Genomic DNA, 26,760 nt, shown 5'->3' with positions numbered 1-26,760 from the left:
AATCAGAAGCTTCTACCTGACACCCAAGGTGAAGCAAAGGCCCATCTGGCTCAAATCTCCTCATCATCCTGGTATGTTGTCTTTCAAAGCAATGGACGACCTGTCACAGAATCATTCATAGAAAAGGGGAGTCAGCCGGGGACAGGTTTAGGGGAGATGATCCTAAGTTCACTCTCCCGTGTAATCAGTAACATCTGTACAGAAATTTACCATTTCCAGGAGGATTTGTTGAGGGACCACGTCCTGCAGACAGAACTCCAGGTCTGAAATTCAGAGCAAAGATCAGGACTGAGAGCTTAGATTTGGAGGATTTTCCCAGAAGCTAAAGCGACAGCCCTGTGGTCAGCCAGGTGAGATCTCTGAGAGTCCCCCTTGGGAAAAGGCTGAGTTCAGGCTGGGCGGAGGGGGGAGGTGACAAGCGGAGGGAAGACAGAAAAGAACATGCAAGAAAGCAGAAGACGAACCAGGAGAACATGGAGTACCGGAAGCCCAGGGAGGATAAAGTTTTGAGATTTACCTTTTTCGACACCAGGAGTCAGGCCCTGGGATACGATGGAAAACAACCAGCCCTGTTCCCGCCCTTGGGAGGTTTATGTTCTACTGGGAGCAAAGAGACAGGAAAGACAGGAGGGGAGGGCAGGGGAGGGGTGTAGAAAGTTAGGCTTTGATGTGATAGGGAATACCGGGGCTAGAAAGACTCAAGGAAGGCTTCACGGAGGAGATGGCATGTGGACGGCAATGGATTTTGCCTCTTCCCAGTCCTAGCACTCCGAATTGCTCAGCAGCTGGTCCCAGTCTCCATCCTTTGGGTGGCATTGCCTCCACACCCCACCCCCATCTCGGAAGGAGGCCTCTGATTACCTTAGGCCCCTAGTGATTGGCTCAGAGGTGGGCACATGGCCCAAGGTATGCTGCTCAAAGACACCCTACCCTGGACTTGAGTTTGAAATTTCCAACGAGCAGATATTCTCTGCGCGCCAGATTTGTACCAAGAAGAGGGAGTCTTGGGAGCTCTTGGGGCCACCTCGGTACCGTGAGGGTTGCTCCTGCCCTCCTAGGCCTGGGAGCAAGAGAGAAACAGGTTCCTGGCTCAGTGTGGAGCCCGACCTGGACACAGACTGTCCAGTTACTGGAGCCAAACAATGTCCTATTCTGCTAAAGCCCATGTGAGGTTACATCTGTCACTTACAAAGTCCAGGCAGAGGGAGAGCTGAGCGCAGAGGCCCAGCCTCGGAGCAGGACGCCACGTTTGAGGGCAGAATGTAAACCGGAGTCCAGAGGCGGGAGGGTGCCTGAGGAAGGCCAGTAAGGCCGGTACTAATAGCTAACAGGCTTTCCTTCTGTGCCAGGCATTGTTCTGAGCTGTTTACGTGCATAATTTCACTTAATCCTCACAAGGACTCTGTGAGGTAAGTAGTGCTATTATCCGCATTTTATAGAGAAGCAAATGGAAGCACAAGAAACTAACAAACTGGCCGGATCACACTGGGCCTCGTGCAGGTTCCACAGGTCAGGGGGCAGCTGGGGCCGAGGGTCGCTGAGAGGTGAGGAAGCTGGGAAGACTTTGGATTTGATGATTGAGGGTCATCAGTGGGGAGCAGTGGCTGGAGGCCAACGTGCCAGGTGTGAACGGGACCGGGGGAGGGAGGGAAAGGGCTGGCAAAGACCACACATCCGTGGATCTCGGCTACAGGCATCAGATGGTCAAATGCAGGCTTTTCTTTTTCCTCATGATGGCGATACTTCAAGTTGTTTGCGAGGAAAGATAATGAAGGGGTAGAGCATAGGCTGAAAACCCAAACGGGACCCCTGAGGGCGAGGTCAGGGTAGGCAGGACATGGGGAGGGAGAGGGGTGTGGGCACGAGTGGTGGGGGGCGGGTCAGTTCCAGGAATGCAGGGAGCATCGCTTCCTCAGAAGGCAGGGAACAGGTAGAGATGGGGGCCAGTTAGATGCAGGATAGCTGGAGGCAAAGGTGTTGGCAGAGGGGGCGGTGGGAAGGGGCCCTTACTCAGAGTGTGGCATTCAGGAAACCCCCTAAGTACGGGCAGCAAGCAAGTTGGGGGGTCGGGGGAAGGGAGAGGGATGTGGCCAGATGTGGATGGCCAGGTTGTGCCAAGGTTCCAGGGCATTCTCTTCCCCCCCCCCCCATTTTATTTTAGACTTACAGAAAATTTGCATGCATAGTATAAAACATCTCCAGGCCATAATCTACCCTATTCTAGGCTCACTTACTCAAGTCGTTCCATCTTCTTAAAGCCAAACTCCCAGACTATCTCCCAAGCCATGAGCCCGTCACTCTTCTGCTGGAAACCCACCCTCCTGGGCTGCACACCAGGTCCTTTACGATCCAGCTTCGGCCCACCCTGACCACCGTGTGTCTCTCACTCTATCCCACCTCAACCCTCCAGCCCAGCTCCTGCCGAGCAGGACACGCCCCACTTGTTTCCATCTGGCTCGGAGCCCCCAGAGGAAAGGACCCAGGCCTCGGGCCCTAATGATTTTAACTCCTCCCTGGTGCCTGGCAAACAACAAACAAATGAATGTCTTCAGCAGAAAACCAGATGGAGCAGAGATGCTGAGAGACCAGGAAGAGGTTACATCTGGGGTATCTCCTGGTTAGCTGAACTCCCTAGGTGGGAAAGGAGGAACTGAGGGCAAACTTCAACCAGCCTTATGGAGTCTGAGCTGTTCACCAAGAACCTGTGCCCAGCCCCTTCTCCTGCGAAGATATGGACCAACCCAGTGCTGAGTGGGAAAGAAGAGTAGGGTGGAGACGAGGTGAGTCTAGGCCCGTGGGGTTTGATCCGTTCCATACCCAGGCCTGGGACTGGGGACTCATTTGGTTTCCATTTTTGTAGGTTCCTTGGGACAGTTCTGTAGGGAGTTCTAGGCTGTCCCCATAAGGCTCCAGAAACTTCTTCCTCTCCATCTGCAGGAAGATGTCAAAGTCCCAACCCTTTGCTTGGATCAGACCTCCCTAGATGGTGGGAGGCCTGGCTGGGCCACTGTGGGTTTGGGGAAGTGGAAGGGCCTGGTTCTGGTGGGGGGGGGCAGGGGGGGCACCCTAACTTCCTGTTCTTCCGGGAGCACAGCTGTGGCTGGACAACTGGGCCGCCCAGGCTTAGAAGATGCAAGCCCGCCCCCTGGTGGTCACATGTCATAACCACAGCCCAACAACCCATCTCCAGCTCCCCAGGCCTCCAGGCCAGCGGGGGCCTGGGCAGCACTGGCCAGAGGGGGACCCGGCAGCCACGGTCACCTGGCTCTGAAGGCCTCACATGCCCGGGGGGAAAGGGAGATGCCAGTTCTACAAGAGCAAAGAAGCATGGAAATGTCACACACATGCACCCATGCAAACAAACCTCTGCCTTTTATTCGGGTTTTAGAAATAAGCATACAGGTCAGTGAGGTCGAATAACCCACTCACGGCCATTCAGCCTGTAAGCATCGCTCCTGGGCCAAGTCACGTCCACCTGGCGCTAGGCTCCCACCTCAATCAAATGAGACGACCGGACTCTGCCGTGACTGTTAACTGCCACTGCACATCAAGAGTTGCCCAGGGAGTCTTAAAAATACCTATTGGTGTCCCTGACCCAGACCTACTGTATCTGAATCCCTGGGTGTAGGATGGGAATGTCTCCAGCGTGTCTCTACACTGCCAACTGGGAACCAGAGAGCAGGATGGTCATCTCCTGGAGGCCAGGGTTGTGCTTAATCCGTGTTTGAATCCCATAGTACTGGCCCATAAAAGGTAGCTAATATTACTTGTGAAATGAAAGAATGAACACTTGAGTGGATAAGTAAATGATTCTGAGTTCCCCTCCAGCTGTGACAGCCTACATATGTGACTCCTGCACATGCTCAGTGTGTTACATACATGCCCACAGACATGCACACGCACACACATGCACACACGGCAAGGGGGATGCGGCCTGCCACACTGCAGGTGGCCCCAGCTGCCCGGAACTGACTGACCCTCCCCTCCCCCTACACTCGTACACACCTCCTTCTCTGTTGGCATTTATTGTGCACGCTTTGGGTGTGTGGCCCGGCCCTGGGCCCCGGCCGTGGCCCCCAAGTGCCAGCCCCACCTGGTGGAGTTCCAGGCTGGTTACAAGCATGAAGGGGAGGACAGGGCTGGCAGGAAGGCCGGAGGGGCCGTGCGTCAGCCAGCAGGCGGGCAGTGGAGAGGCCCCTCTTGGCGGGCCGCCTGCTCGCACACTTGGCTGAACAGAGACAATGGTGGCTGTCCTTGCAGCCCAGCCTCCTTCCCACAGGCAGAGCCTCAGGTCCGTGAGGGCCCGGAACCTCCCCCAGAGAACAGCCCAGCTGGGAGCCAGCCCGAGGGAGCACGAGCGGACTTCCCAGGCAGGGTGGCAAAGGCCCCTGGGAGCAGGCTGGGGCAGGGGAGGGGTCCGGAAGGGTCCTGGAGCCCCTCGGGAACGGAGCTTTCAGGGAAGGGGTGTGTGGGAAGGGAGACAGGCCTCCACCCGCCCCACCCCCAACTCTCCAGAGCCCCCAGGGGATGCGAATGTGTCACCACCTCTTACCCTCAGCCTCCCTAGGGTCTGAACCCGGAGAGAACTCCTTCCCTGCTCTGGGGAGGCAGAGGCCCCTCGTTCCAGGGCTCTCCACCGAGCTCTGGAGGCCGCCACCCCTTCCGGCCCTCACTGACCGCCATTGGCTCTGCTCTGATGATCAGCAATTGGCCGTGGAAGGCAGGGCCTCTCTCGTTTGCCCACTGCGAGTGGGTGATGTGTGGGAGAGGAGACAAAGGCCGGGGCCCCAGGGTCAGCCTCACTGAGCCCTTGAACTCGCCGCATCCCTGCCCCTACTCAGAAGGCTGTCCCCCCAGTGGGCGGGGCCTGGTTGGGGTCTCCCAGGACCTCTCCCAGCAGGCCACGTGATTCCCAGAGCAAGACCACCCTCAGGGCTGAGGCTCCCCTAGCTTGTCTGCCCAGAGGGCTCTGCTGCCCCAGCCTCTGTCCCAGAGGCCGGGGATCCCCGAGCACTCTGACTCTCAAATAAGCACTGAGCTGCCCGCAGGCCTGGGAAAGGTGTCCGCTGTGGTTTCTGAAGGGATGGAGGGTGACATGGGATGAACTGTGGGAGTGGAGCCAAATTCCTGACCTCCCATCGCCCTCGGGAGCAGCCAGGGGCGGGGCAGCAGTATTAGGAAAACTCCTGTGTACGAGGGAGGGAAGGAGGACCACAGGGAAGCAAGGCTGTCCTTCAGCGGGGGGAGGGGCGGGGCCTCATCACCATCATGCACCCGCTGAGACAAGGCTCTTCCTCGGGGCTTCATCCCACATCCACCCCAGGCCGTGGGGGGCAGAGTCGGTGAGGGGGCACCCGCTTCACAGCTGATTGCGGTTCCGCTTGGGGATGATCTTCCGGTAGGTTCTGCGCTCTGAGATGTTGCGCTTGACCTTGGCCGTGGTGGGGGCCTCATCCAGGTGCAGGGACGGGCTGGAGTGGGACTTCTTCAGGCTGGGCTTGGACTCCTGCGGGTCTCCGGCCTCCTTCCCCAGCTGCTCTTCCCACAGGTCCAGGTCATCCGACGGGCTGTGCAGACGGGCCACCAGCAGCTGCAGGTAGGTCTCGTAACGGGTTTTCTGCAACACACGGGCCCCGCCACCTTAGCACCACCCTGGCTCCAGGTCGGGAGGGGCCTGGGATCGTGAGGGACAGACAGCTCACATGTGAATGATGCTATGGCGATAAAGACTCCTGCAGAAAGAGCGCCGGGCCAAAGGCTAGCATCTGCTTGAGCAACCGGGTCTGCAGACCCTGCCGTGCCCTGGGTGTTTTATAGTTACACCTGTAAGTCCAGCCCTGGTCTAACAGCCAACCCCGTGTAGTGCTGTAACTGACATCTCTGGAGCACGTTACATCGCTGAGACACTAAAAGATCCGTAACCCGCTAGGCCCGAGATCTGTGCAGCACTGTACACAAACAGCACACATCTGTACTCAACCCTAATTGAGTCTGTGTGCCGTTTTAACAATTGGCATCTGGAGAGTATGACGTTAACTACCCTCATCTGTTTAACACTCCTTGGGCCTCTGTAACTAGCATCCTTCGGCTACAGTTCCCAGTTTACCTAGTGCTTTCCCACCCTCCAGCCTGCTGGATCCTCAACCCAGCCCTGGGAGGTTGGGTGGGAGTCACTGCTCTGCTTTGTAAAGAGGGAAGTGAGGCCTAGGGAGGGGTGGGCCTTGCTAAAGGTCCCAGCTGGTCAGTCAGTGGTAGGGAGAGGCTGGAATGCTACGGGCAGAGCTGGGTCCTATCGGCCACACGCCGGGGCCTCTGGGAAGTGACGCGCTCCCAGCCATGGATGCAGCCAGCGCGACAAAGGGATAAGCCAGAAAGAAAGGGAGAGGGCAGCGCGAGGGCCGGTGGGCACAGCCAGGAGGTGACACTGACGCTCCCTTCTCCCCTCTCTGCCCCTGGGTGGCCTCTGACCCCTTCTGTTCCCACACTGCCCCTCACCTACCCTCCTCCTGAATTTGGGTGCAGGGTGGGTGTTGGGTGGGAAAAAATATCTCAGCATCGATCAGAGAGCTAATAAAGGTCATTCCTTAGTTATGACCATACACGAGGCACGGATGTAATTGGAGTCTCTTGAAAATGTGTCAGGTTTGGACAAGTCGCTTAATCTCTCTGTGCCTCAGTTTCCTCATCTGTAAAATGAGGATCACCGCCCCTACCCCCAGAGTGGTTAGATAATAAGATAATCCATGCAATGCAAGCTTCTGAAATATTGCCTATTATTATTATTAGGTAGGTATTAGGAGAAATACTTCTGTTAAAATATAGCTTTCCCTTCAATGTAGGAAAAGCCAAATATACTCTTAGGAGAAAAAACATGTATGAAAATAACATTCCCTAAGAGTGTTTCCAGACAAACAGCTGCTATGTGCCCCCAGGACAAGAAGGGAAGCGGCCCGAGTGCACACGGACACACACACTTTGCGCACGCGTGTGCACACACTCGTGCGCAGACAGCGCACACAGCACCCCGTGTTCTCCCAGGAGCACCTCCCCCTGCCCTGAGCCAAGGCTGCAGGGACGGCCACGGCCACGAGAGGGCGGCAGAGGGTCCAGGCGGAAGGTGAGGCGCGGGCACCTCACCTCGTACTCCAGGTACTCCTTCCGCAAGCGGTAGTCCTCCAGCTCTCGGCCGCGGCCCCGCCGCTCCGGTAAGTTTCTCTGCAGATCCAGCAGGTCGTCGGAGGCAGCATCCAGGCAGCTCTCGTGGGATCGATGCTGCTCCTCCTGGGAGCGGGAGGCAGTGGGGGAAGCTGCTCCAAGCCTTGCAACTCCGTTCTGGGCCCAGGTGGGCAGCCCAAGAATCCCCCCCAACACCCCCCTCCCCCGCCTCCGTTCCTGGGCCCAGGTGTACAGCTCGATCCCCGATCCCGGGCCTAGGGGTTCAGCCCATCCCTCCCCCTCCCCAGCCCTTTTCCTAGGCCAGCTGCACAGCCTCTCATGTCCCTCCTAGTCCTCCGGGGTGCACCCCCCTCCCGCGCGACATCCCGCCCCTCCCCCGGGCCGTACCAGGGAGCTCTGGGCGGGGCCCACGGGCAGGATGGGCCGGACGAATTTGCGCTGGGAGCCCACCGCGGCGGGGAAGGGCGGCGCCGAGTGCGTGGCGGCGGCCAGGTTGATGCGCGCGATCCAGGAAGTCATCTCCTGGGCAGTGCTGCAGGGAGAGGTGGCCGTCTGTCCCCAGGACCACAGAGTCCGGTGTTATCACCTATCCCCGCCCCCAGCCTCCCGTGGTCAGCACAGCAGCCCAGCAGCTCAGGACTGCGAGCCGACAAAAGCCAGAAGTCCCGCCACTGGCCGAGGTGGTTGACCGCCGCTTGTGGTTTTTCTCAGCGGACAAAGAGGCAAATCTGGGAAGGCAATAGAGTTTATATCAAATGCCAAGAAATGATCGAGTGTTAGTGACTTCCTGGAATCCTCTGTTTGGAACTGGGAGGCTCAGTCGGACTTTCAGGGAAGAGGTGGTGCAGTGGCGGAGTGGGCCAAGGGCAGGGGACGGAAGCAGGAAGTCCCCGCTTCCAGCTGTAGCCGGACCCCGGCCAGCAGCCCATCTCAGGTGGCCTGGTCAGGACGGCACCTCCCCCCCCAGGGCGGGGCCCGTAGCCGTCAGAGGATGAGAGGGGGGTCAGGGAGGAAAGCTGGGGCCTTGCCGCTTGCCACTTCCCCGCCACGAAACTTACGGTGCCTGGAAGAGGTAGAGGCGCCAGTCGGCCGTGCGCAGCTGGAAGACGTGCGGCTTCTTGGTGTAGTGGGTGGCGGGAGTGGCCAGCGAGTGGTGCACCCCTACCGGCTCGTCCACCATCTGCCCCAGCAAGCTCTCCCCCTCAAGGCCGTGGTCCTCTCCCTGCCACAGGGCACACGGGCTCAGAAGAGAGGTCTGCATCAGTTGCTCGTCCCCCCGTGCTGCCCGTCGCGGGTGCAGACTCCCTCCCTACCTTCAGGAAGTAGAGGACCATCCCTCGCAGGACGGTGTGGAGCACCTTCCAGCCGCGCTTGCCCCACGGCGCTGCCCCAGGAGCAGAACACAAAGGTGGGTGGTGGCCCCCCCTCCGGACCCTCAGACACACACTGTCCCCCACCCCCCTTCCCCTCCACCAACTCCAGTCCCTCCCCAGGGTGTAGAGAAACATGCCCAAGCACACCGACACAACACAACACAACCGATCACAAACAGGCAGTACCGTGTCTCACACATGGGCAACCACTCTTAGACACCAAAACAGAACTATTTACAAACAACCACAAAAGCCGACGCTCATACAGACCATCCTGACTCCAAACACGCCCCCCCCCACCCCGCCCAGAAGCACAGCTCTTCTCAGACATCTTTCTGGTCCCATCCAGAGAGGCCCAGGGGCTCAGATGCTAGGGCAGAAGGCCTGCTTCCCCACGGTCACCTCCTGCCCTTGCTCATGTGGCTTCTCACAGCCAAATGCCAGTTCCCTGGCTGGTCACCGTACCCCAGCCCATCTGGGATCCCATTCCTGCGCTGGTCACGTGGCTGCCCGGCTCCAGAGCCTTCAACAGTCTGCAGGATAAGGCCCGATGCACCTCACGCCATCCTCTTTCACACGCCCCGTGCTCTTTTCTCAGTGGGGATCCCTCTGCCCAACTACAAATAATCAGACCCTCTTTTCCTCCAAGGTTCAGCTCAGAGACCACTGCGTCCCAGAAGCCTTAACTATCCTGTCCCCCACGTTCCACCCCAAAACAAAAACAGAAACCTTGCCCTCCTCCACACCCCATACTCGATGGAGGCCTCCCTACACCACGCAGCTCTTTCTTCCTTTTATCCCAGACACTGGTGTGCTTGTCTAATTCCCACCCTAGCACAGGGGTTCGGGGTGGGGGGGGTCCCTAGGTCTGTCTTGTCTCTGCACCCCTCCCCCAGCCCCCAGCACATTACACAGACCCCGGTTCACGGTCAGCACTGAGGAAGGAACACGGGCTGCCTGTCCTCCGCCCGTGCCGTCTCTCTGCACGGTGTCCCTGAGCACGGCACTTGCACACACCCCCCCGTTCACGGGCACACAGATGCCCCCGCATGGCAGCAGGCAGACACTCACTCTTCTTGCCATCCGCATCCTGATGCATCTTCCGGGGCAGGATGCCCTGCTTGTAGGTGGGCACCGTGGGGTCCTGGACCAGCTGGAGGAAGGGGTTGCTCATCTTGCCAGCCAGGGCAGACGGCCGGGCCTTCTCGGGCCTGGCTGCGTCTTCTTCATCCCTGGACATCAGAGAATCAGGCTGGGGGTGCTGACCGGCCAGAGGCCATCAGGAGGTGCCCACCACCACCTCAGGACCCCCATCCTCTCTCTCTTGGTGGGCAGCCACACCTCAGGACCCCCCACCCCCGAAGAAGCCCTCCGCCAAAGGCAACCCATCACTCCCTATCATCCCCACACCCTCGCCACCTCTGGCTCCTCCAGGTGTTCCCTGGCCCACTGCACCCTCTTCTGAGACTGGCCCGCTGCCCCGCCTCCGGCTCCACCCACGCAGAGGGGAGCACTGTCCAGGGGCCCGAGTTCTCCAACTCAGGTGGGTGGGTGGAGGGAGGGCAGGGGAGAGGGAGGGGAGGAAAGATGGGTCTCACTTACACGGCCCACTCGAGCTTCTCGCTTCGGATAGACCAGTAGAGGGCCTGGAACAGAAACACACAGGTGGGCCCGGGAGCCTCGGGCCGTGGGGCGCACATTCTGTCTGGCAGAGGTAGGACGGGCATGCTGCAGCCTGCCGCCCCCACCCCGATGCAGCTGCCCTTCTGCCCCGAGCAGGAGGCAGCCCACGCACCCGCGCGTCCGCGCACACGTGCAGCAATGTACGGGGCATTTGCCGTGTGCCGAGCGCTGTGCTGGGAGCTAGAGACACAAGGATGATCAAAGCAATCCTCGTCCTTACTTGAGCTTAGCGAGGCCTGAACTAGTTCCCTTGAAGGGGAAACGAATCACCCACACACCATCCTGCCCAGAGGGATCTGACGCTACAGGAGCAGCTGACTACAGGGGCAGTCAGTGTACGGTGAGTGAATGAATAAACGAGGTGCTGCGACTTTGAAATGATATGACCAAGAGTACTCACATCAATGTGGCTGGCTGGCTTTTGTAGCCCTGGCCACGCCTTAGTGGGGCACCGGGCACCTAGTAAGTGTTCAATTAATGTTCACTGACTAGACAAAAGAATAAATGCTCTAACTGCTTAGGAAAGCAGACTGTGGGCCAGGCCCTGGGCTAAGCAGGTTGTGATAACAACCCTGTAACATGGTCACTGGCCCCGGAGGAACTTGCCTTGGCCAAGGAGTGAGCTGCCCAAGACTAGAATCCAAACTCTGGAACCTCTGGCTCCCGAATCCTAGCTCTAGACTTTTACCACTTGAAGCTTTGCCCTGAGAACCAAAAACCAGTGCTTCTCAGACTTCACAGGCCTAAGAATCACCCAGAAGCATGACAGAACATTGTAGGGGCCCAGCCTGAGATTCTGATTCAGTAGGTCCAGGGCGGGGGGCCTGTGTATTCACACAAGCTAATAAATTCCAAGGTGATGCTGATACTGCTGGCCCGGGGCCCACACTTTTAGTTCCCTTCGGTAAGGAAGGCCTGTCCTCTCAAGGATGTTTCGGCAAAGCCAGGCATGAGCTCACGTTCCCCTTGGGACAAAGAGCCAAGGCTCCAGGCCCTGAGCAGCCCCCGTGCCGTACCTTGAGCACTTCCTTGGGGAAGTTCCCACCGTCCCGCAGGCCGTTCAGGTTGGTTATGAATTCCTGGCAGCTCATGCTCTTCCCAATGTTCTGTGGCCATGTGGAGAGGGGGGTCGCTGGCACACATGCCCGACCCCAACAGAAAGACCCCCGGCCAGCTACTCCGAACCTTCCCCAGGTCCCCAGGGCCCTCCCTGACCCCCCATCCCAGGCCTCGGTTCCCCTTTTCCAGGACCCCCCAGGCTCTCACCTGTCCATGCAGGTCCGTGTTAAGGAGCATGATGGCACAGGTCAAGGTGTGCACACAGTCTGTCCCCCCAGAGAGAAAGCTCGTTGGAACTGGGACTCCTGCATTTCCTCTGCCCACCCTGGGCGGGGAGACCCCCAAATGCTTCTGGGCCCCCCAGAGCCCCCCCCCAAACACAATCCCACCAGCCACCACCCGGTGAACCCCCAAGCAGACTGGGGACACTTCCCTGCCATCCTTCTCCCCGGTCCCCCCAAAGGGCCGGCGTCTCCCTACCTACTGAGGAGAAGAGCCCAGGGTTGCAGTGGTAGAAGCGCTTGGAGAACTGGTAGAGGATCCGCTCCCGCTCCTGGGTCTCCCCACTGAGCACCAGGGCGTGGAGGAAGCCCCTGGAAGGAGGTCCAGAGTCCAGGCAGAGCCCAGCAGCCCCAGAGCTCAGGGCCAATCAGATTCCAGCCTCTGCTGGGGGTGCCACTGCCCCCCACCATCCCTCCCTCCTCCCCAGAGAAGGCCCCCAGGTGTTACCGGAGCGCACGGTCCAGGCTCTGGCCTCCGAACTGGAAGAAGGAAAGGTACTTCTCAGCCACCGTCCTGCTGAAGTCGTTGCTGTGGAGGGAAAGTGGGGATGAAGCCTGCTTTGGGGTTCTGGACTGGGGGCCCCAGGGCCTGTACATATCCTGGGGCCTGACGGGGGCTGGGGGGTGAGATCAAGGGAAAGGCACAGCCGGGCTGGACCCTAGTTCCCAAGAGGGCACTGGCACCCCATCCGATGCTGAGTGGGAGGGACAGGGGTTTGGGGTGGGGGGAAGGCAGGTCGCCGGGTCTGGCGGCTCTAAGCAGGGGTCGAGGGTGACACAAGTGTGACTAAGAGGAAGAGGCAGGCATGGCAAGGGTCTGGGGGCAAAGGGGAGAGGGGTGCAGTGGACGGGACAGGAACGAAGGCTTGAGAGGTCAGTGGTCGGGCCGGAGGGCCACAGGCGGGCAGGGAGCCCACCGGCTGCTCCCCCGCTTCCTGACTCGACCTCCGGCCTCGCTCAGGCTCAAAGCCCCTTACTTCTTCTGCAGGTAAGCGGCCACTTCGGACTTCCGGAAGCCCTCCAGGCGATAGAGGCGGGAGGCCAAGTTCCAGGCCACCTTGTCGGTCCTGACGCCATTCGCCAGCTTGTCTCCAGCTGGGGGCCTTTGGCCTTCCTCTGGGGGCTGCGCTTCGGGCACGGGGCTCTCAGGAGGCCTGCGAAAGTCCATCGGTGACCTCAGACTCCCGCTTGGGATGGATACAAAGGGGCTCTGGGTCAAGCGTCCTTGGGGTCAGTCGTAGGGGCGGGTGTGCCCAGAGTCCACGCCCAGAGCTCAGGGCAGGAGCTGGAGCTCCAGGGCCTCGTGTGGCCGGGGAAGAGCCGGACCAGGGCCTCCCCCGGGGAATAGGCAGGGTCACAGCCTGCCTGGCCTGACCTGGGCACCAGGAGGACCCAGAGAGGGCAGTATTCACACAAAGCTAGCAAGGGCTGGAGCCGAGCTTGGTACCAGCACTTCCTCAGGTGGCAGGTGCAGCCCTTTGAAGACCCCAGTGGTGTTTAGTCCGTCCCAAGGAGGGGTGGGAATACCTCCCCAAATGTCAGCAGCCACCTGTGCCCCTCACCTGTCCTGCCCTCCCCATCATGCCTCCTTGCCCCCCTTCCCCTCCCCCAGCTCCAGCCTCCAGCCTCCACTCCTAGATCTGGAGCCAAGGAAGGTGCAAGGGTGAAGCAAGAACGGAAAGCGAGACCGGCTTTAGGAATGTTGACAGCTGGGATTGCCACAGGTGGTTTCCAACCCCTGCCTTCCCGTATCGGCAGCCCTGTGGTAGAGAAGGGGGCCTTCCAGCAGGGGCTTTGGATGGTGCCCTACAGAGGGTGCACAGGCCCCAGCAACTCTCACGGTAGACTCAGAGGACACTCAGAATCTCAGGGGTCACCCGGCCCAATCTCTCCCTGACTCTTGCGTTTTCCCTGCAACATTGCAACCAGGTATTGGGGTATCCTCGTTAGTGGAATGGTCATCATCCAGGTTACTGCAGTCAGGGATTGTACAGATAAGCAAAACTTATCACAGTATGAACATGTTCACCGACAGACTACCCACTTATAAAATTCGGCTGCACTTGACAGCCCTTTCCACTTAACACAAATGTATATCTCTGCCCCCAACTGGGTCAGCGTCTTTGCTGGTAACTTCTCACTGCTTCCTGAGGTTCATCCACATCCAACAAGGCAGGGCAAACGTAATGGAAGCCAACTGAAAAGTGAAATTACAAATCTTGCCAAAAAGGATTTTATGAAGTCCATGAAAGTGATGCTGGAAGATTCCAGGGATCACCTGGGAAGCCACTGACAAGTGAGGAACGGGAAGAGTTAGTCCACTGAACAACTGAAGAGGAGAAAATAACAATAATGACATGCTTGTCACATCTAAAGAGAGCTACTGAAGATTATCAGCTGACAAAGCCCTCAAATACTTTTACAAAAATGACCTAGTCAGTGAGTGTTGTTACTAAAATAATATCTAGATGGGAAGGCACTTTGAGGAAAAAAACCCTACAGGGCAAATATAAATTGTTATGGAATTGTATACTTTAAATGGATGGATTGTATAGTATGTGAATTATATCTTAATAAAGCTGATATTAAATAAAATAAAATAAAAATAAAATAAAATAAAATAGGACTTCCCTGGTGGTCCAGTGGTTAAGACTCCGCACTTCCACTGCAGGCGGCATAGGTTCGATCCCTGGTTGGGGAAGTTCCACATGCCACCTCAGGGCAGCCAAAAATAAAAAAATAAAATAAAATGATAAATTAAATAGACCCTTATGACCTCACTGTGAAAGTTAAGGATGAATGAAAGACATCTCATTGGGCCACCAAATTAGGCCAGGAAAATTAATCTCCTATAGCGTATTAAATATAAGATTAAATAAATTTACTTATGTAATATTTAGTGTCATTTACCAAGAAAAGCATCAGTTAAACCTTTTTTCATTATTTACTATGAAAGTATGGTTCTCATTTTAGGTGATTTTACTTTTATTTGGGGTTGAATTAACTTCAATTTTTGGTATCATGAACCCTCTCTTTTTAGACACCTAGAGACTCTTCTGATTACTCTGAACTTCTTCAGGGACAGTGTAGCTTTCCAGCTGCAGAAGGAAGAGGCTTCTTTGGTTTCTGGCACTGCCTGAGGTTCACCATCACCCAATGACTTCGAGATGGGAGTGGAGTTAACCTTCCAGTTAGTCCAACACTAGGTCCACGACCTGAACCATCACTTGTCTCCCCTGGTCTCTTTCATATGACCACAATTTGGCCAACAAAACCCCTTCCCCATGTAGAGATCCTAGGGGCTGACAGCCTTCATGCAGCATCCTTGGGGCAGGTGGACATCTAGGATGGTTTTCCAGTTGGACTATTCCTACCCCTGGTCACAATTCTAGGGTTACTTAGTCCTGCTATGGACCCCAAGATCCACCGTTCCTTTGGTCCCAATCCAACCTCTCCTTGCTGCTCCAGCTTCCCCTGAGACCCGAGTCAGCACCCTGGGCCTCCCAGACACATCCTCAAATTCAAAGCGGCATGTCATCCCCACATCACAAGCTCTGACCTTCCCTCTCCCCAGACCTGCCTAGCATGACCCCCATTTTTCCCGGCACATGACCTTCGTCAGGTCAGGTTCGCTGCACACCGCCCCCACCCCCGGTCCTCTCCTGGTGTCCAGCCGTGGACACGTCTCCCTGGCTCTGCCTCGACACATTCAAGTCCTGCCCCACGTGTATGACTGTCTGCTCTTTGGTTTCTTGTGCTACCAAACCCTTCAGTCATATAATCCTGGCTTAATAGATATTAGTATGTTAAGTCCCAATGTGCTTTTCTCACGTCACCTGACTCCAGTCAGAATGACCATCGTCCAAAAGTGTACATATAGCAAATGCTGGAGAGGGTGTGGAGAAAAAGGAACCCTCCTGCACTGTAGTGGGAATGTAAATTGGTACAGCCGCTAAGGAGAACAGTATGGAGGTTCCTTAAGAAACTAGAGTTACCATATGATCCAGCAATCCCACTCCTGGGCATATACCCAGAGAAAACTAGAATTTGCAAAGATACATGCACCCCAGTGTTCACAGCAGCACTATTTACAATAGCCAAGACATGAAAACAACCTAAATGTCCATCAACAGATGAATGGATAAAGAAGATGTGGTATGTATGTGTGTGTATATACACACACACACACACACACACACACACACACACACACACAATGGAATATTACTCAGCCATAAAAAAAAGAATGAAATAATGCCATTTACAGCAACATGGATGGACCTAGAGATGATCATACTTAGTGAAGTAAGCCAGACAGAGAAAGACAAATATCATATGCTATCACTTATATGTGGAATCTAAAAAAAAAAAAAAAAAGGATACAAATGAATTTATTTACAAAGCAGAAATAGACCCACAGACATAGAAAACGAACTTATGGTTACCAAAAGGGAAAGGGTTGGGGGGCAGGGAGAGATAAATGAGGAGTTTGGGATTGACATATACACACTACTATATATAAAATAGATAAACAACAAGGTCCTACTGTATAGCACAGGGAACTCTACTCAATATTTTGGAGGAACTTATATGGGAAAAGAATCACACCGGGTATTCTTAAATGCCTGCATAATTAGGAGGCAGAGGGTGGTTAGAACGACACTCACCCTTCTGTAGAAGTCAAGGGTACGTCAGGCTGGCTGGCTCCAGACTCGGCAGTCCTGGCTGGGCCTTCACTCTTTACTTCCTTCCCTGGGCTTGGGGCCTCTCCTGCCTTCTCTTTCTCCAGGGAACTTGGCTCTGCCCCATCCGTCTCCAGGAATGAAGGGCTGGTAGTATCTAGCATCCACGTGGGAAGAACGCTGCCCGGGGGGTGGCTGCAGAGCTGCGAGCTGCCTTCCTGGGAGGACAGGGGGCTGGGCCGGGGGCTGGGGCCTCTGGCCTCAGACTCAGGGCTGCTCGGCTCCGGCGAAGAGGCTGGGCTCCCCCAGGGGCCGGGGGACGCGGCGCAGGGAGCAGAGTCCTGGGCACGTTCTGCGTGCCTGTCGCCTGAGGAAGAGTGTAGAGTGAAGCTGGCACGGGACGAGGGGCAGGCTGAGGGCCAAGGGGCAGAGCCAGGGAACAGCCTGGGCTGCCACCCCCAGCAGCTCCCCTGTCCCGGGGCCCCTCCCTGGAGCTGCACATTCTGTCCCTCGTCGGGCAGTGACCCACCACACGTAGGGACAGTGGGCAGACGACTCCCAAAACTTCAGCCCCAAGGCAACCGGGGTTTCAGGGCTTGCTAAACCACTGAGACCCAGGCATCCAAAAGGCTGGGACTTTTGTACATTTCTTCATTTACTCTATGAGATGAGTATTCTAAAACCCATTGTACTGATGAAGTCACAGAGGCAGAAGCAGGATTTAAGCCCAAGTCTGTCTGGCTCCAACACAAAACAAGGGGACTCCTTAATGACACCCCTGGGGAACGCTCTCTGTCCCCACTCCAGATGCCAAAGCCTCCAACCACCCAATTTCCCAGACCCCATATTGGATCTCACCTCTGTCCTGGGGGCGAAGAGGCCCCTGGGGCCAGGAAGGAACGTCCTTGGTCTGCCAGCCCTCGAGACTTGGCAGAGCCTGTTGAGAGAGACACAGAGGCATCTGTGAGCCCTGGAGGCACTGAGAGGTGAAGGGGGCAGTGAAGGCACAGGGGAGGAGAGGGAGGGAAGAGGGACCATGAGTATACAGGGCCCCCCTCTCCCTGCTGTCCTCCCACCCAGACCTCACACCCTGGTCTGGGCCTCAGTTCAGAAGAGGCACCCCGGATGGGACCCACATCCTAGGGGTGCTGGTGCTGGGCCCTGGAAATCACTGGCTTCATGTTCCTTCTCTACAGATGGAAAAGTTGAGGCCCAGAGAGGGGAAGTGACTTGCCCAAGGTTGCACAGGACATGTGGCAGGGCTGGCATCAGATCCCACACGTTCTGTTTCCCAGGTCAATGCTTTGTCCACCCAGGATGCTGCAGATCGGGCAGGAGCAAGACTGTCTCCCAGAGGAGTCTAGGAAAGAAAAGGAGAAGAGAGAGGTTTGCCCAAGGGAAACTGCTCCCAGGGCCTTCCCGACACCCTTCCAGCCTTGGGGCCTCATGCATGTTCACTGACTTCTAGTCTTCTCTTATCCGGCTGCTCAGATGGCCCTGTCTCATGCAGCATCTGCCCAAGGAGGGGCTGTGCTGTAGAGAGGGTGACAGCCCCCAGGCACTGGGCTGGGCCCTGCCCTCCCAGATGAGCGCAAACGGCCAGCTCCCAGGACAGGCCTCCCAGGCCTCCCTCTGAGGACTCCCGGGGCCCTGGAGCAACCAGGCCCCAGAAAGCACATCACAGGACACAGGCACAGCTGCCCTGCACAGGGACCCCAGTCCTCTGATCTCGGGGTCGGCTGAGAGAGCTGCTCTGGTTATGAGCTCTCCCCTTGTTCTCTGGGACCACAGAGATTAGAAAGTTACAGCCCTGCTCTGCCATCTTGAGTTTCCTTATCTCTTACGCAGAGGCCTCCCTGGGAAAAATGTGCTCACGTAACTTGTCCCTACAGCTCGTGCTAGTTGATATCAAGACCTCTGCCATTGTCACGTGGGCCTGTTCGGGTGACACTGGATACAATGAAAGATGGTGAGCTAAAAGTAACAAAATGCTGCAATCTCTCCCCAGAAGAGAGGCCTCTTAAAGCAGACGCCTCCCCACCAGGGGCAGAGGTCACCCCAGCAGGCTCACCCCTGCCCCAGCAGGCTGACCCCTGCCCTGTTACAGTTGGGAATGTCTTCGAGGTGGGAGAGGGAGAGCCCGAGATTGGCCTGGAACACGCCGCAACCGGAGGAGCTATTTGTTCTCCAAATGTGTCCACGTGCAGCCCCTTGGAGCTGGCGAGAGGGGAGACATCTGTGCCTTAACGTTAATTGCCATCATGTTCAGTTGACATCACGGCGCCTGTAAAATTTCCTCTAATTCTGAAGGCCACACTGGGCCTGACTTTCTGCTCTATTGCTCCAGGATCCCCAAAGGCCCCAGCATCTGGGAAGAGAGTTCTGGGCCTGGTGACCACAGAGGAAGGCCCTTCCTTCCGTGTCCCCACGCACAGCCTGGGGTTGGTTCCCAGGGCTCTGCTTACCTCGCTCTCCTCCTGGCCGGGAGGTGCTGCGGGAGCCCCCTCGGTGGTGCCCACCACAGCCCAGGAGGAGGAGTGCAGCCTGTAGGTGGGCACAGGGAATGGCGGTGTGGCGTGCCCGCTGGAATCCACTGTGCTCTCCCCCAGATCCGGCTCACTGCCCAGCTCCCACAGCACGCTGCCTCCTGGGGGTGAGGGCTCCAGGGTCTGCGGGCTCCGGGGCCCGGTCCTCACATCTGCGCAGGGATCTGAGAACCCCCAGGAAAAGCGTGCTTCAGACACACTGGGGTCCAAGGAAGGGCTCTCAAGGAAGAGGGGGTTGTCAAAGAATATGCTCTCCTCCTCGGGACCCCACTCCGGGGACAAGTCTGGCACGCCCTCCCTTGGCCATGCCGGGTTCCGGTTCTCCCCTTCAGGCCCGCTGCTATCTTCCCCCGAGGCCTCGTGCACGTCCACGGGTGGGCTGGGGTGGAGGCCTGAGTCCCGGGGTCCCACCGGGCTGGAGCGTAAAGCGGGGAGGTCGGGAGACGCCGTGGGGAGGCAGCATCTCAGCTCAGCTCTGATCCCTTCCGTCTTCTCCAGCTCCTCCTCCAGGTCCAGGACGCACATCTGGGCCTGCAGGATGCCCGCCCAGAACACCACCTGGGTGGACGTGCTCTGGCTCTGGCTTGGGCTCCCCAGAGGATGGCTGTCCCGGGGTGACCCGGGGGATGCTGCTTTCTGCCCTGCCCCCTCCTGGGAAGAGCCGCTCCCCGGATGCGTGGGCTCTGGGCTGGAGCCCCTGGGATGAACATCTCGCCTCGTGGAATCAGGAGGGTCAGAGGCCCAGGTCTGCTCCCCGCAAGGTTCGAGAGGGTCAGGGTGGCCGCGTGTCTCTCTCAGGTGTGCTCCTGGGTGGAGCTGCGTGTGGTCTCCCAAATAGATGTCGAGAAATTCCATGGGTTTGGGGTGTTCACAGAGTCCGTCGTCGCCCATCATCCACAGAGTGCAAGCTGCACAGGAGTCCCCAAAAGCATCCGCCTTCACAAGCCCATTGTGTAGATTAGAGGGAGCACTGGCCAGGGGGGTGACTGGGACCCCACATCTACCCTGGAAGTACCCAAAGCAAAGGCAGGTTAGCACGGGGCTCTCAGCCCCTGGAAGCACACGTCCCGTGAGTTACATGTGGTTTCGAGTGCCTGCCACATCCATAGCCCGGGCCAAGGGCCGCTGCCCTCCGCAGCCCTGGGGGGATGAGGAGGGTACCATACACGCCGTCTGACCCACAACTGCAACTGCTCACGCTAGGGCGGCACCCGCCCCAAAGACACTCATCTGTTGGCTGAGGGTGGCCCGAGTGGCTGAGCTGAAAGAGATGAACTGGGCAAGCCAGACCCTTCTTTGGGGACCCTGGATTGGAGAAGGTCAAGGCTAAGATGGTTGGTAGCAGGTGCAGAAGGTGGAAATGTCTCAAAATAGCGGGAAGGTAGCAGCAAACCAAAAGAAGGATGGGGAGACCAATGTACGTGGGAGCCAAACAGATATGGGCCAGAGGTGAGGGGAATGGAACAGACTCGAGGGAGAAGCAGGCAGCCAGGAAAGGAAGGCCGCAGCTGGTCTTGTTTCCCCTTCCCAAGGCTCCTGTCTTTGGGGCCTGCATCCTCACCACAGCTCACTGGCCAGTTCTCAGTTCCAGCCACGCAGCCTGGCTCAGGAGGATGTTTCAGCCCACGGGGCAGACCTGGGCTGCACGGGGAGGAGGCGGCTGCCCTCTGGGGAGCGGGGAGCTGGGGCCGCCCCACACCTGCTCAGAGCTGCCCGCTGCATCAGCCACATTGGCACTCTGAGCCGGGCCTAATCGGATGCAGCCAAGGATTCTCGTGGGGCATTTGCTAGAAGCATGCATCTCCATCCCCTGCACGTGGTCCCCAGGTTACAGGGCTTTCGGGGTGGCCCTGCTTCTTCAGAACAACTGGCTTGTTCTGATGCTGTGGACACTGTGAAACTCATAACTCGACCTGTTTTCCCTCGGTAACTGGCCCTCAGGAAGTGTAGGTTAAGTCCGCAGGCCCTATGCACGCATTTCCTGTATTAAGTGCACCCCAGACCACGTCACAGCTTTTATTTTCCCTTTGCCTCACTTTCCTCACTCACAGATCTCTATTTTGAAGACTGTGTGTGCGTGTAAGCCATTCTGAAATATTTGGGGGAACAAAAGCACACACACGCGTGCACACACACACACACCCCTGCTCCTGACTTGTAACCGTGCGTAACTTCCTGATACTCACTCCCACCTACTTCATGGCCCACCACGAGACACTCAATCAACGGGAACACTCAGAGCTGGGAAACAAAGGCTGGGTGGGGTCCTTCTGTTTAAGGGCACCAAGAAAGCTCGGCCGGGCACTGTTCCTTCTTTCAGGAGGCGCCCGAGAGAAGAGAGAAAGGACCCGCACGAATTTCAGTTTCTAATTCCCCTTGAAAGCATCCTCCCAAAAGTCTCTCAAAGGGTAAGCTGGGACGAAGTGAGAGAGTGGCATGGACATATATACACTACCAAATGTAAAACAGATAGCTAGTGGGAAGCAGCTGCATACCACAGGGAGATCAGCTCGGTGCTTTGTGACCACCTAGAGGGGTGGGATAGGGAGGGTGGGAGGGAGGGAGACGCAAGAGGGAAGAGATATGGGGATATATGTATATGTATGGCTGATTCACTTTGTTATACAGCAGAAACTAACGCACCATTGTAAAGCAATTATACTCCAATAAAGATGTTAAAAAAAAAAAAAAGTCTCTCAAAACCAGAATCCCTTTCTGGGCTTTTACTTCTCCCTCTGTCCCAATCCTCACATTCCTCACTGCGAGCATAGCAAGAATCTGTAATTGCTGAATTGGGACCTCAGGATTCTGAAGCTTTAGCCCCCAGGAAGGGCCCGTGTACCACTGAGTTCCCAGCTGGCCTCCCCAGTAGACTGGGGCTTCCCAAGAGGTGGGGCCGTTTCTTACTTTTAATCTTGTGTTTGATGCTCTGAGGCCAGTAGATTTGAACTCTGCTCCTCCTACGGGTCCAACTCCTTTAGCTCAGCTTCAGCCATCATTCGAGGCTCTTCCTCTCCATCCCAGGGCAGAGCCCTGCTATAGTCCTATCACCAAGAGGGAGGGAGGGAGTGCACCCAGAACCCATTGTCTATACTCCGGCAAGCCCTCTGGGTCCAACCTCCCTCCCCAGGCCTGCCTGGAGAATGACCAAGTGTGAGTAAGGAGGTGAGACACCCCCCCCACCCCACCCCCACCGCAGGCTTCTCAAGCATCCAGCCCTTAGGATACAGGAAACTCTGGGAAGGCAGCTCCATTTAGGAGATGGTAGGCAGAGGTGCCGGGAAGCAGCTACTTTACAGGCACCTGAACACGAGGCATCTCCACCTCCCTTCCCAGACCCCTTGACCCTCCCTCCCTCCCTGCCAAGACCTGGTCTATTTGTGCCTAGCTGGCTCCCCTCTGGAAACACCCCACCCCGTCCTCCCTCCTCCACACATTCCATCCGATGTGTGCCCGCCTTAGGAGCCTCACAGCCTTCTGCCCAAATGACATCAACTCTCCTCCTCTCATCAGTGAATCACTTGACAGGAAAGTTCAAATGCCAATAATGGGAAGGGGAAATGGTGGGCAGTGGCTGGTGGAAAGGGTGCCCTGCAATTTTTAACAAGATAAGAGTCCCACACGTCCCTCTTTGCCAATAGGTCCTTATAAATAAATATGTATATGAAACAAAGCAGCCATACAGGTAAATGTTAATGACCATGCTAGACATAAACGAGGATTGAATTGGCCTTCCCAGAAGAAATGGGGTCTTCCTCCATGGATTCAAAGGGAAAGAAAAATCAGAGAAGCTGTAGCAGCTTTCCAGAGACCAAAGAGAAGACAACAGATGTCTGGGGCCTGAGGGGAACTGAAGGACCCAAGGGAGGTGAGGTGGGGACTTGGGGGGGAAGCAGGGACAGACAGATCCAGCACGTGGTGGGGAAAGAGGTGTGTCTGCACGCCTTCCCTCTCGCTCTTATTTCAGAGCATTTACTCCACAGCGTAATTTCTAGTGTGTTAACCCACGTGGTTCTAGCTTGCCTTCCCTTCCCAAAATGTAATCGCCAAGAAGGAGGTTCTTTGAGCTTCTTGCTACTGCTGTCTCGCTGTGGGAATGGTGACCGACAATCGCTTTAGTGACCAATTGTGTTACACCCACTCCAACTTCAAAGTTCTGGTGGTATATCGTTATCCTCTAGTTCCAGTGGTTAGAAAGTTGAGGGTTAGTGTTGACTTGAGAAGCTCAGGACCACCCATGAGACACCTGGGGTTACAGAGGCTGGTGGCGGGTGTCCTGGTTCCAGGCAGGCAGACAGGTCCACGTGGTGCACATGGGCTCTCAGTAGACTTGTCACATTTAGCAAGTAAACAATAGAGGATGCCCAATACTGGGGACATATTTATACTGAAAACGGACTCACTATTTATCTGAAATTCAAATTAAGCTCTGCATTCTGTCTTGTATCTGACAACCCAACCCTGTGTCAAGAGTGCCCCGCCCCTGCGGTGTGCCACTCATTCAGCTCAGGCTTTGCAGCCCCAGACTCAGTCTTGTGAGCTCAGTCCCACGAGTGAGACACGTGGTGACATCGCCTTCCTACTAATAAGGAAACAAGGCTCAGAGAGCTTCAGAAATGTGCCCAGGGAGCTCAGCTGGTGGGTGGGGACGCTGGGATCCGAACCCAGGTCTGTAGCTCCCTTAAGCAGCACTCTCTCTTCCCACCCACAAATCAATTCTTTTGGGCATTCATGGATTGAACGAAGCACGAATTTCTTCTGATGCGGAGTCACTTTAATTCACCTGTTTCCCCCACTGTTCAGGGCAGGGCCTGCCTGACTCAGAGGTGGCACTCCAGAAATGTTTGTGAAAATAAGAGGAAAGATGGAGAGATGGAGGGATGGATGGGTGGGTGGATGGATGGATGGGTGTATGGGTGGGTGGGTGGATGGATGGATGGATGGAAAGGTGGAAGGAGGGATGGAGGGATAGTTGGATGGATAGATGGATGGAGGGGTGGATGAATAGATGGGTAGGTGGATGGGTGGATGGATCCTCAGAAAACCCCCTCCTCAACAACCTTACTACAGGACTGGGGAGACTGAGGCTTGGAGAAGGAGATTTAGCCTCATTATGACATGAAGACTTCCCCCTGAGGGCCAGTCTGGCCATGAGCCAATCACACCTTCCTTCCAGGAAGCCCAGAACGCTTAGCGCAGAGCTTTTCCAGAGGTGGCTCCTGCCAGGCCAGCCCAGCAGCCAAAATGCTCATCTGGGTTCTGGCTCTGAGGCAGTAGCTGGACAGAGAGGAGACTTCAGGACCCGTTCAACCACTTTGTCTGTGCTCTCCACTAGAAATGCGAGTTTAAGAAGTTTCCCTTTCTCTCTCTCTCTCTCTCTCTCTCTCTCTCTCACACACACACACACACACACACACACACACACACACACAGGAACTGGGGAGCAGAGCCTAGGTCTCATGTGTCTAGCATTTTCTTGGTTTACCTTTCTTTTTTCACCCTTGATGCTTAGTGATATGGCTTTTGAAATCCCTCAGGCATCTTAACCAGAACAAAGGCGGGAGAAAGTGTCTGCCACAGGCTTCTTAGGTAGGCTTTGTTATCTCTGAAATGAGTAGCCCTTCATTTTTCTAAGCATCGTGATGGCTCAGGAAGAGAAAACTTTTAAGGAAAAGTTCTGGAAGAAGTGCAATGGCTCTTTGGAATCCAAAAAAAATGCTTTGAGTCCAGAAGCCAGTGAGAGGAAGGATTAGGGAGGAAGCTGAGGATGGGGCTGGGGGAGAGAGCCAGCGTTCCACCAGGCAGCCCCCAGGGCTCCTGTCTTGAGCCGAGTAACCTCTGCAGGGGCTGAGCCTGCATTAGCTGATGGGAGATAAAGGTCACAGAAATTCACGGCTGGGGGACCAGGGGGACATAAGTCCCTCCCACCACTGCCCGACACCCGCCCTGGGCTTCAAGGCAAGGTCTTTTTGATCTTAGGGCAGGAAGGAGCCCAGATGGCACCTGGATCACCCTTTTGAGAGTGGGTTTGCTTTCCACCCCCCGCTTGGGCACAGAGCCTGTGCCGAGGTGCCGAAGGCCATGGGAGGCGGGGGGGAGAGCCTGCCTGAGTGTGAAAGATGACAGCGTGAATACCTTGCATTCGGCCCCCACTCGCCCTACACCCGGAGGCTCACAGACTAGACTCAAATCCTAGCTACACTGGACGAGCCATGCGACTCTGGTCCAAAACTTCACCTGGTTCCTTGCCTGTTGAAAGAAGGAAATAAGATGGATAAAGCTACCTGAGAGGTTTGCTATACAATGGAAGGGGGTCTGAGTGCTAATGCTGGGCCCGTCCCTTGGGAGGTGCTCAGAAACACTACGTCTTGCTCAGATTAACTTGGCTTGCAGCCAAACAAACCACCCTCCCTGACAGCACGGACTCAGCCCAGTGGGCTCCCTCAGTCCCCCAGGAGTCGGCCCGGGATGTCCTATCTGGAGCGTGCATCTCTCTCTCTCCCTTTAAGCTTCCAACTTAGAAAACTGCTTCCTTTTGCCCTGGAAATGTTTCCTTCCTATGCAAAAAGCAAAGGCTCCTGGCCCATCCAGGGATTTAGGAGATGACCTGTCCTGTCCCTCAGCAGCCCTGGGCGGAGGCCAGGTTAAGGGTGCTGCCCCTGAGGACAGCTCCCCGAGCGTCTCCGGTTTCAAGTTGCAGGACAGACGCCCCTGCCTGAACCTGGGGCCAGAGCACCCAAGGTACATGAGTAGGGGCCACCCCACATCCTGCCCACACGGAAGGAGGCTTCATGCAAATGTGCAGAGAGAGAGAGAGAGAGACACACACACACACACACACACACACACAGAGTTGGTGGTGAGAACCCTGAGGTGGGGTCAGCTGAGACTCAGGCAGAGACAGAGAAGGGAGAGGGCAGAGAGGACGGGGTAGGGGCAGAGAGGATGGGGGGAAGGGTGGGAGGAGAGGACCAAAGGATCTCCAGAGAAACTACTGCCTGTGAAGCGCAACAAAGGCTCAGGGCCAGGCTGGGCGTCCCTCACCCCTTCTTGGATCTCCCCCTCCCACTACAAAGAGCCTAGAGCCTGGATTCTAGAAGAGCCTAGGCTGGTTCCTTATCTGTAGAGGAGGGAGCCCTGTGATGCCCTAAAGCCCTGGGAGACAGGCCTCCTGGCTGAGGCCCCTCAGTCCTCTGGGGTACTTATTATCAGCTGATGACAGGTCGCCCTCCCCAGCCTTTTAGCACAGGACTGACTCCACCCACAGGATCTCAGGCCCTAGAATAAGGGGGCAGTGGCTGAGATGAACAATTACAACTAGGAGGCCTGACGGTGTCCCAAACAGGGAAGCCTTTGAGAGTGCGCTGGTTCCTGTTACCCAACAGGTCGACAGGCCTAAACCAGAACGGCCCAGGCGAACAAGCGAGCGCTGGGCCCCTCCCCTCAACCCGTCCTCCCTGTGGGGGCCTGAAGGCAACACGGGGCTGGGAACCCCGAGTCCGAGCTCCTACGGTGACCGCACCCAAAGCTGCGCCCCCTCCAAAGCCCCAGCCCGAATGGCTTCCTTCTCTCCAGGGTCGAGGGGTCAAGGCTCATTTGGGGCCTGTGGCCACATGAGCCCCCGCTGGGTACCAGTCTCAGCAGCCACCAGGGACCTGGGGAGGCTCACAGGAGCTTTAGGAAGGAGGGTCCTTGGCCACTTCATGACTGCAGACCCCCAGAGGCTCCGGGAAGGCTGGGGTACGTGGGAGCCAGAGCAGGAATCACAGAAAGGGCCAGATTGGGAGGGGGTCGGTTGACGGAGAGGAGGAAGGGGAAGGACGGGGCGGCAGCCCAAGGCCGGGCGCTCAGCAGGTGCACACGCAGGGGCCTACGGAGCCCTTCTTCCTGCCCACCTGCCCCGGCGGTCACCACAAGGGCCCACACGTGACTCTCCGCATCCCCGCCCCCCGGCGCCCTC

At 56.7% G+C, this 26,760-nt stretch overlaps 1 protein-coding gene and 2 long non-coding RNA genes across 6 annotated transcripts in view; 2 read left to right on the top strand and 1 right to left on the bottom strand.

Annotated features, from left to right (window-relative positions):
• Window positions 1-3,353: 3,353 nt before the first annotated feature.
• Window positions 3,354-26,760, bottom strand: part of PSD4 (pleckstrin and Sec7 domain containing 4) — a 36,682-nt gene continuing 13,275 nt past the window's right edge. For 3 of the 4 annotated variants that reach the window (XM_082357817.1, XM_082357819.1, XM_082357818.1), the window contains 16 exons: window positions 18,720-19,805; window positions 17,489-17,614; window positions 17,113-17,191; window positions 16,240-16,621; window positions 12,550-12,759; window positions 12,021-12,101; window positions 11,772-11,884; window positions 11,499-11,557; window positions 11,249-11,338; window positions 10,152-10,195; window positions 9,621-9,781; window positions 8,490-8,560; window positions 8,235-8,398; window positions 7,564-7,708; window positions 7,138-7,281; window positions 3,354-5,617 (listed from right to left, as the gene is read on the bottom strand). In XM_082357817.1, coding sequence (XP_082213943.1) covers window positions 5,360-5,617; window positions 7,138-7,281; window positions 7,564-7,708; window positions 8,235-8,398; window positions 8,490-8,560; window positions 9,621-9,781; window positions 10,152-10,195; window positions 11,249-11,338; window positions 11,499-11,557; window positions 11,772-11,884; window positions 12,021-12,101; window positions 12,550-12,759; window positions 16,240-16,621; window positions 17,113-17,191; window positions 17,489-17,614; window positions 18,720-19,805 — 3,213 coding nt within the window. In that variant the 3' untranslated portion in view covers window positions 3,354-5,359. The remainder of the gene's footprint in view (window positions 5,618-7,137; window positions 7,282-7,563; window positions 7,709-8,234; window positions 8,399-8,489; window positions 8,561-9,620; window positions 9,782-10,151; window positions 10,196-11,248; window positions 11,339-11,498; window positions 11,558-11,771; window positions 11,885-12,020; window positions 12,102-12,549; window positions 12,760-16,239; window positions 16,622-17,112; window positions 17,192-17,488; window positions 17,615-18,719; window positions 19,806-26,760) is intronic. The other variant, XM_082357816.1, reaches the window with a different exon arrangement.
• Window positions 7,121-12,647, top strand: LOC309612323. The gene is made up of 3 exons (XR_014235087.1): window positions 7,121-7,205; window positions 8,408-8,584; window positions 12,561-12,647. It is a non-coding gene; the product is annotated as an uncharacterized lncRNA (long non-coding RNA).
• Window positions 7,265-7,942, top strand: LOC309612330. The gene is made up of 2 exons (XR_014235096.1): window positions 7,265-7,342; window positions 7,779-7,942. It is a non-coding gene; the product is annotated as an uncharacterized lncRNA (long non-coding RNA).

The sequence above is a fragment of the Balaenoptera borealis genome (genome assembly GCF_965194805.1).
Source record: "Balaenoptera borealis genome assembly, chromosome: 15".
Lineage (NCBI taxonomy): Eukaryota > Metazoa > Chordata > Mammalia > Artiodactyla > Balaenopteridae > Balaenoptera > Balaenoptera borealis.
The sequence above is the reverse complement of the archived record's forward strand: the minus strand, read 5'-3'. Positions and strand labels throughout refer to the sequence as shown.